We start from the raw sequence: 8580 nt of genomic DNA, 5'->3' as shown, positions 1-8580 counted from the left end.
GCGGGCGCTGCCCCGCGGCCCCCAAGGCCACTGAGCTCTGGGAGTCAGGCCTTGGGGCTGGGGGCTACCTCCAGGTCCTGCCGCATCAGGACCCCTTCTTCCGAGGGGCTTAAGCCCCACGCTGTACTGGGGGCGGGGGAGCCTGTCTGAGCCCGCCTCCCTGGGGTGGGCTGAACCCCCTCCCCCAGGAGGGAGCTGATAGGCCCGGTGGAGCCCGGGGCGTCCCCTCCTTCCGAGCTGGGGGTCTGAGACCCGCCCGGAGCTGCCCCACCCATGGCTGGGGCTGAGCCCTCCGCCAGTTTCCAAGCAGGTGGGCCCGGGCTGCAGCGAGGAGCTGCGCTGCCAGCCTCCCGGAGGCCCTGCTTCTCCTCACAGGGGTCCCCACACCATCTGTCTTCCAGGTTCCACTCTCACCACAGACCTAAGCTGCTCCCAGACTCCCAGAACCAAGAGTTCTTGGGTTGGGCTTTTTGTTTTTTTTTGTTTTTTTTTAATAAAAATATCTCTCAAATGTGCAGGTTAGATGGCAGTCATTGAAAGCCAGATTCCCCACCTTTGCTGAGGCAGGTGCCCAAGGGTAGCTGTGGTCACCAGGAGGTTCAGGACCCGCCTCCGGCTCCTCCCCTGCTCTTCCCAGAGGCTCACCACCTCAGCCCACTCATTTCCTTTGAGAAAATGTAAATCATTTTCATTCAATTCAGCGACATTTATTGAGCATCATCTCGAACAGGGACGCAGGTGAACAAGGCAGCTAGAGCCCTTCTCCTTATGGGGCTCATGGGGAGACGCTGAAACTGGAGCAGACAGTTACCTAAGAGGAAGGACGGGGGGGGGGGGGGGGGGGGGGGGGGGGGGGGTAGAGCCAAATAGCAGCTCCTTGGGCAGAGTGGAGGCCAGAAGGAGGATCTTTCCAGGTAGGGAGGTGCTGAACTCAGAATTTCACCTCCTCTTTTTGAGTCGCTGCCTTTACCACCGGCCTTCCTTCCCACAAGGAGAGACAATCCTGACGTAAATGAGGACCATTCCCTGCCCCTAACGTCCTTTAGTATAGTAAGGTGTTCAGCACCTTCAAATGACACCTCTCTTAAAATTAGCAGAGAATCAGGACTTTTTCTGTTACTTTCTTTTCTACTTTACAATGGACAGTTACATTGACGTATCTGGATATCTGGACAAGTAAGCATAGCTAACATGGTCTACTATGTGCCAGCCACTGTTTAAGGGATTTATATATATATATTACTAGAGGCCCAGTGCATGAAATTCGTGCACTGGCAGGGGGTCCCTCAGCCTGGCCTGTGCCCTCTCACAGTCCAAGAGCCCTCAGCAGATGTCTGACTGCCGGCTTAGGCCTGCTTCCCGTGGGTAACGGGCCTAAGCCGGCAGTCGGACATCCTTAGCACTGCTGCAGAGGCGGGAGAGGCTACCACCACTGCCACTGTGCTTGCCAGCCGTGAGCCCACCGATGCATGATTGGGGCCGGGGAGGGATGTGGGAGGTTGGCCAGCCAGAGAGGGACCATGGGAGAGCTCCAGGGCATGTCCAACCCATCTCACTCAGTTCAGATTGGCAGGACCCCAGCAGCAAGCTAATCTACTGGTCAGAGCATCTGCTCCCTGGTGGTCAGTGCATGTCATAGCAAGCAGTTGAGCGGCCTTAGCATATTATTAGCATATTACTCTTTGATTGGTTGAATGGCCAACTGGACGACTGGACACTTAGCATATTAGGCTTTTATTATATAGGATGAGATAGGTACCATTTCATGGGTGAGGGAACTGAGACTTGGAAAAGTTATGTGACACTCAGGGTCACACTCAGGGATAGAGCATCAGCCTGTGGACCGAAGGGTCCCGGGTTCAATTCCAGTCAAGGGCACGTACCTCAGTTGCGGGCTCCTTTATAAACCTGCCCCATTTCAGCAGAGAGCACGACTCTGGACTCAGAAAAATTTGGATCCAGGGACTAACTGGGAACATCAGGCCCTGGGAGACAGTTTCTCCTTTGACGTAGGAGCAAGGACAGACCCTAAGTAAGCACCGAATTGAATGTTAGCCTTCAGTGGCTGAGCAAGGGGCCCCTGGGGCACCTTGGTCCAAACATCTCCAGTTTCAGCCACATCCCAGGGGAATAGGCTCTAGCCCCTGGGACCCCAATGCTCTGCAAAGAGGCTCCTTCCATCGACACACGTGATGCTGCTCACTCTGTGCCCACCCTACAGGGTTCCAGAGCTTTGGCAGCAGGTGAAATGTGGTCCCGGCTGGAGGAGCTCACGCCAACCTCTGGGCAGATGTACAAGTAGCAGCCGGGGTGAGGGCTCGATGGAGGCCGTTGCCTCCATAGGTGCTTTGGAGCCCCAACTCTGGCTGTGCCACTTACTGGTTACATGACTTTGGTCTTAGGTTTTGAGCCTCACTTTGCGCGCCTTTGAAATGAACCATTTCCCTGGTGGGGAATGAACAGTATTTGACATGAGGCGCCCAGCACAGTGCCTGGCACATGGGAATGTTCCCAAAGCTCTGTCAGGGTTCCTCCAGGACTGACACCCTCCACATTGTAGATGCTACTGGCGGGCACATCAGTTCTAAAAGTTTCCCAGCAGGTGGTAGAAAGCATTTTGAAGTAAGGGTGCCTTTTCTCACCCAAAGGCATTATGTGGGCAAGCAGCAGTCTTGATGTTGATGGTCATCGAAGGATGTGCAGAGTGAGGTGGGAGCAGAGAGGAGGATAGGGGTGTCTTAAGAGGCTCCCTGGAGGAAGGATATCCCAGCTGAGAACAGGGACGGGGAGGGCACTCCAGACAGAAGCACTGACATCAGGTTGTGAACGGCCTTGAATGTCATGCTTAGAAGTTCAGGTTGTTCGGCATGGGACACTGGAGTAAAAGGAATGGCCAGAGATGACCAGCAGGGACAGAGATGCCCGGCTGTCCCCAGGCAGAGGGGATCACCATCAGCCCTTCTGTAGCCCATCCCTGACCCAGCAGCACCCGAGGTAGGGACCGCGGTTGGAGACGATGGGAAGTCCCTGAGTTGGCAGGAGAAAGGCCTTTAATAAAGTGCAAGTGCTGCTGGGAGAAGGCACATTGACAAGAGCAGTGGCACCAGCTAATGTTTACTGAGCACTGCTAGGTGCTGGCTGCTTTTCTATGTGCTTTATATTTTTTAACTTCATTCTTACAACTAATGAGATAAGTGTTATTCTTGTACCTCTTTCACAGAAGGGGAAACTGAGGTACAAAAACGGTGAAGTGCCCAGGCTTCCCCAGCTGGGAGAAGCCGCGCTATGACAGAGGCAGAGCAGAGCGCTGGGGCCCCAAGCCCCAGTTTCCACCACTGGGATATATTGTCTCACCCGCTCTCACACACCCAGCAATCCCTGCAGGCTCATTATTAAAGAGCCTTCTTAGATCAGCCCCCTGGGCTTGAGTGGGAGGAAGGAAGGCAGGGCACAGAGAGAGGAAGGTGGCAATCTGCCAACACAGTTGGGCAGCTTCCCAGGAGAAGCTAGTGGAGTGGAAAGGGGACTGGAGAGCAAGAGGACAGGAACAGCCTCCTCCACCCCCATCCCAATTTCATGGGGTTTTCAGAACACTGGCCGGGCACTGGAGTCACAGTCCAATACCCCATTACAAATGGGGGACTGAGCTACAGAGAGGGGGTGTGGCTTCCAGGGGTGGCCGAGAGCCAGGCCAGAGGCAGGAGTGAGGACACTCCCATGCACTGGAGCCACAAGAGGCAAGATCCTGAGTCCTCTATCCCACCTGTGTCTCCAGCTCTGTTTCGGTACTGGCACCCCCATTCAAGCAGATACTCAGGCCCCAATTCTTGGTGTCTCTTCAATGTCTCCCTCACCCTTTCCCCGGCGTCACCATGTCCTGTACCGTCCGAATAACTGACATCTGCCACCTCTCTTTCCCCACAACGTCTGCCTTAGTCCAAGCCATCAGTTTCTCCTCTGGTTACATCAGCAGCCTCCTAACTGACCTACTGCCTCAGGCTCCCCACACAAACCCAGTCTCCTCTCCGTGTGCAGAGTGACCCTGCTTGAAGCCACCTGATCCTCTCACTCCCTTGTTGAAACACCGCCCTCCCTTGCCAGGCCCACAGGGCCCATCCTAGCCTGACCCCCACCCCCACCCCAAAAAAATAACCTTTCAGCTGCACCTCCATTGTCCCCCAGCCACACTGGGTTACCCACCATTTTCTTAAAAGCTGAATTTTATCAGCCAGTGGTTGAACACAATGAAATTACATGAAACATTAAATGAAAGGTTATGTAAATGAAATTATGTAAACTGACCATTAAATCAATTATAGCAGCAACAAAGGTAATAAATGCTCATAATTCATTACTTTCTAATTAGCTTACTAGATTTTACTATTATTTATATCTTAAGCATATCTATATCTATTGTATGTATCTGGTGCAAATCTTGTGGAATGGTGTGCTACTTACACACATCTCATACAGACAGCGTTCAGTGGCCTTACATTGGCAACGTGCAATCAGCCATGATGGGAGTAGCTACACTACAGATCATCAAACACTGCAAATCAGAGATTGACCTATTGTTTTGTTGTTCACCTAGACCAGGGGTCAACAAACTACAAGCCAAATCTGGCCCACCACCAGTTTTTAATAAAGATTTATTGGAACACAGCCACACTCATTCATTTGCTTATTGTTCTGAGGCATTTTGTACTACAATAGCAGAGTTGAGCAGTTGCAGTGAAGGCTGTCTAGCTCCCAAAGCCTAAAATGTTTACTCTTTGGCCCTTCAGGAAAAGCTGGCACACTCTCAGGGAGCTAAGCACACCTGGAATAGGAGTGACAGAAACTGGGGGATCTGGTGAAAGCTGGAGGAGCGGCGGACCCAGCTGCAGCACCCCCCCCCCCCCCCCCCCCCCCCCCCCCCAGCCAACAGGGTGAGCTAGCAAGTTAGGGTCTCCGTGAGTGAGCTGCAACTGCTCCTGGTGGCCCTGCGCCCACCTTCCTAGCGGAAAAGGATACAACTCCTGTTTCATGTCCACTCTCCAAGTCTTGCACAAAATGTCACCTGTGGCCCTCGCTAAGTCAGGACCACAGGGAAGAGAATTCTGGGAAACATGGTTTCAGTTTAGCTAAAAGGACACTGTGCAAATCCCCTGCAGCTCCAGATGTGAACTTGAATATTATACCCATGGAGGCCAATTAGCACCCAAGACTGTTAGAGATTAAAGTCCACACTCCGGAGGCCCTCAGACTTGTGCTGTGGTTATTTCCCCCATCCCAGAATTCATTGGGAGATGAGTACTCAGTAGCTGGCAGAATCCTCCCCAAGTGGATATCCCTGGAATTGTCCTCCCACTCCCGCCAAGTTACAAACCAAAAGCAATACCAGAACCCTGTAGAAACTGCAGAGGTGAGTGCCTCCACCCAGGACATGAGGATGCAAGGGTAGCGATTCCAGCCACATACCCTTGTAACTCACCTTTTTGCGGGCGAAAAAGGAAACTTAATGATGTGCTGAGGCCAATCGTAACCACAATTCTAGGTTTGATCTTTACTGGAGAAAATTAATATAAACCCCAGAGACCGGTGTGCGGCTCTTGAACTCATGTTTTCTCTTACATGCCCACGAGTGTGGGAAATTACACTCCGTTTGCATTTACATGTCTTTACTGCCTTGCCCTGGGTTTTGAAACTCTTCTGCAAACTGCAAGGTCCAGAGTCATGATCGTCTTAACCACACAGAGAACACTATGCTGATACATTCAATTGAAGCCATGATGCTGACTGAACTCTGTGAGCAGGAAACAGCAAGCATCGTAGGTGGCTTAGACATATGTGTGCCAAAGTCACACATATGTGGAAGTTCAAGGGCCTGCCATATCAGGAAAGTTCCTAGGGGACCAGATTCTTGGGAATGTCAGATATCTTCATGTTGTTGTTTTTTTAAAATTGTTATTGTTTCAGAGAGGAAGGGAGAGGGAAAGAGAGAAATAGAAACATCAATGATGAGAGAGGATCATCGATCAGCTGCCTCCTGCACACCCCACACTGGGGATCAAACCCGCAACCCGGGGCACCTGCCCTGACTGGGAATTGAACCGTGACCTCCTGGTTCATGGGTCGATGCTCAACTACTGAGCCATGCTAGCTGGGCTGTCAGATATCTTCTAATGTGAGAGACAAGATCCTGTCCCCTATATCATACACCCTAAACAGGAGCAATGCGTGGTATGTCTTTTGGGTTTTGGAGCCAACATATATCACCTTTAGACAAGGTGCTTTGACTCATTTACTAGGTAGCATATAAATCTGACTATGTTAGCTCTGGGTCTAAAAAAAAGGCTCTTCAACAGTCCAAGCTGTGATACAAGCTGCCCTACACTTGGGCATTCTGCCTGGTAGATCCACGTGCCTGACTGAGGTGTCGGCCAAAGATGCCATGTGGTGCCTCTGGCAAGTCCCAAGAGGAGTATCATAGCTATGACCCGAGGAGTCGTGGCCTTGCTAGCCTCTGCCGACGATTCTTCTACCTTCTGGAAAGTAGCTTCAGGCTTGTGATAAAGACTGAATGCCTGATTTATGGACACCAAGTGATTATCGGACCCAAATGTTCCTCATGAACCGAGTGTTCTCTGAGCCACAGAATCGTGAGCTTGGATTTGCACAGTTGCATCTCACTGGAAACTGGAGTGGTGTATGCATTGCTGGGCCCAAGCACATCCAGAAGGCACAATGAACCACCAAAGCGGGTGCTGGGAGTCCCCATGGCATTTGTTTCTATGGCTTCACCTCCTCTCCCTTAGTTTACACTCAATAGCTTCAAGGGGAAGAGGCGAAAGGACAGGTCTGATTTATGGAAGGCTTTGCACAGTAAGCCAGTGCCAGCCAGAGTGGACAGCTTCTGTGTACCGCCTATTTCGAGGGGTCCCTGAAAGATGGTGGTGAAGGAAAGAAAAATCCTCCCCGTGGGCAGAATATCAGACAGCACATGTGTTACCCACTTGGTGCGGAAGGAAGGGTGGCCTGTGGTGCAGACTGATAGGAACTCATGAGCAATATCTAATGGGCTGGCGATTTGCAGAGACTTGGAAAGAACACAGCTGGGAGCTTGATGCCATGATAGTCTAGGAGAGAGGTCTGTGGCTTCTTAAAATATAGCACGGAAGACATTCATGTCCCATGTAAATGCCCATCAGGAAGCAATCAGCGGAGGAGTCCTTACTAGATAAGATGGCCCAGCCTATAGATCCGATCAGCCTTTTTCCCCAAGAAAATTGGTGCTTTCTCTGTGAACCCATGGGAAGGGCAAAACCACAAGGTTTCTGTATGTGATAGGAGGTTTCTCTGCTCTTTGTCCAGCTTTGCCATTGACCTGATGGCTCACGTTGGACCATTCCCTTCCCTTTTCTTGACCTTGGTTTCCTAATTTTACAATGAAGGGTTTAGACACAACGAGCTCTGATTCTGAACTATATAGCCCAGCAGGAGGCATTTGAAAATGAGGCCTGGGAGGGGGCCTGCTGGTGACATCATAGAGGGGAGAATTCTGTGAGAAGAGTCGGGCTTTCCTGGAAACCCCATTGCCACAGGTTAGGTGAGAAGGACAAGCCAGGTAGGATCCTGCTAGGCCTATGCCTTGAGCTCTTCTTGTTCAAGGGTTCCCAGCATAGTCATTGATTAACCTTCGATGGCAGCAAAGGCTCAAAACGAGACAGACACCAGTGACTTGGATGTGCCCTCTCAGCCCAGCTCATCAGCCACGCACCACAGACCAGGTCATAGTGGAGCCCGTCGCCATCTTAGGCCCCATGATCACCAGCGCCATGGTGTGTCCCATCATCATGGTGAATCTCACCTAGACTCCCCTGACAGTGCCTTCTCCCGCCACTCCCCCCACCCCTCCACAACCTTGGCCTCGAATGGGTCTCATGCCACTGACCTCTCCCACCATACCTCTGAGAAGGTACCCATTCATGATGAGCACCGCCGTGGTAGCAGGAGACATCAAGGTAAGCCCCACCACTTTAGTGAATCCTACCACCCAAGGGGGTTCCACCACCATGGAGAGTTTTGCCATCATGGTGGGCTCCATCACGAAGGTGAGCCTTCCCTCTCTAAAGACGGTGCGTCCTCCGAACTAGGTGGGTCCCATCACTCTGATGCTTACGACCACAGCAAGCGCCATCATCATAGAACCCACCACCACAGAAGGCCTCTTCATCATGGAGAGAGCTCTTCCCACCATGGCATATCTCAAGACCCTAGTGAGCACCACCGCGGCCACCATGGCCATCCTGGTGAGCACCACCGCAGAGAGCTCCGCCATGGGGAGTACCCTCGTGTCAGCTCCAGAGACTTGCACACAGGCCTCAGCGTGGCCAGAGTCAGCTCAATCTTTCTGCCTACCACGGCCCGCAAGCCGAGCACGGCCATCAGCTTGACGCGTTCCCGCAGTGCAGGTCTCTCCCGTGCCTCCAGGAGCTCCATCAGAGTCCATCCTCTGGAGTCCTTATCTAGAATCTCAGAAAGCTTGCCTGAAGATGAGGAAGTTCAGATGCACAAAAGTGAGTCTTTGCCCATGCCCCA

General features: G+C 52.1%; 1 protein-coding gene across 1 annotated transcript in view; it reads left to right on the top strand.

The window, feature by feature from the left end:
* The window catches only part of LOC102239995 (cation channel sperm-associated protein 1), a 23771-nt gene that overhangs the window by 7760 nt on the left and 7431 nt on the right, over positions 1–8580 (top strand). Inside the window, exons 4-5 of the mRNA XM_014538215.1 lie at positions 7958–8093; positions 8136–8325. Coding sequence (XP_014393701.1) covers positions 7958–8093; positions 8136–8325 — 326 coding nt within the window. The remainder of the gene's footprint in view (positions 1–7957; positions 8094–8135; positions 8326–8580) is intronic.

Source organism: Myotis brandtii, unplaced genomic scaffold (genome assembly GCF_000412655.1).
Source record: "Myotis brandtii unplaced genomic scaffold, ASM41265v1 scaffold187, whole genome shotgun sequence".
Lineage (NCBI taxonomy): Eukaryota > Metazoa > Chordata > Mammalia > Chiroptera > Vespertilionidae > Myotis > Myotis brandtii.
Note: the sequence above shows the minus strand (reverse complement) of the source record. Positions and strands in the feature narration are given on the sequence as shown.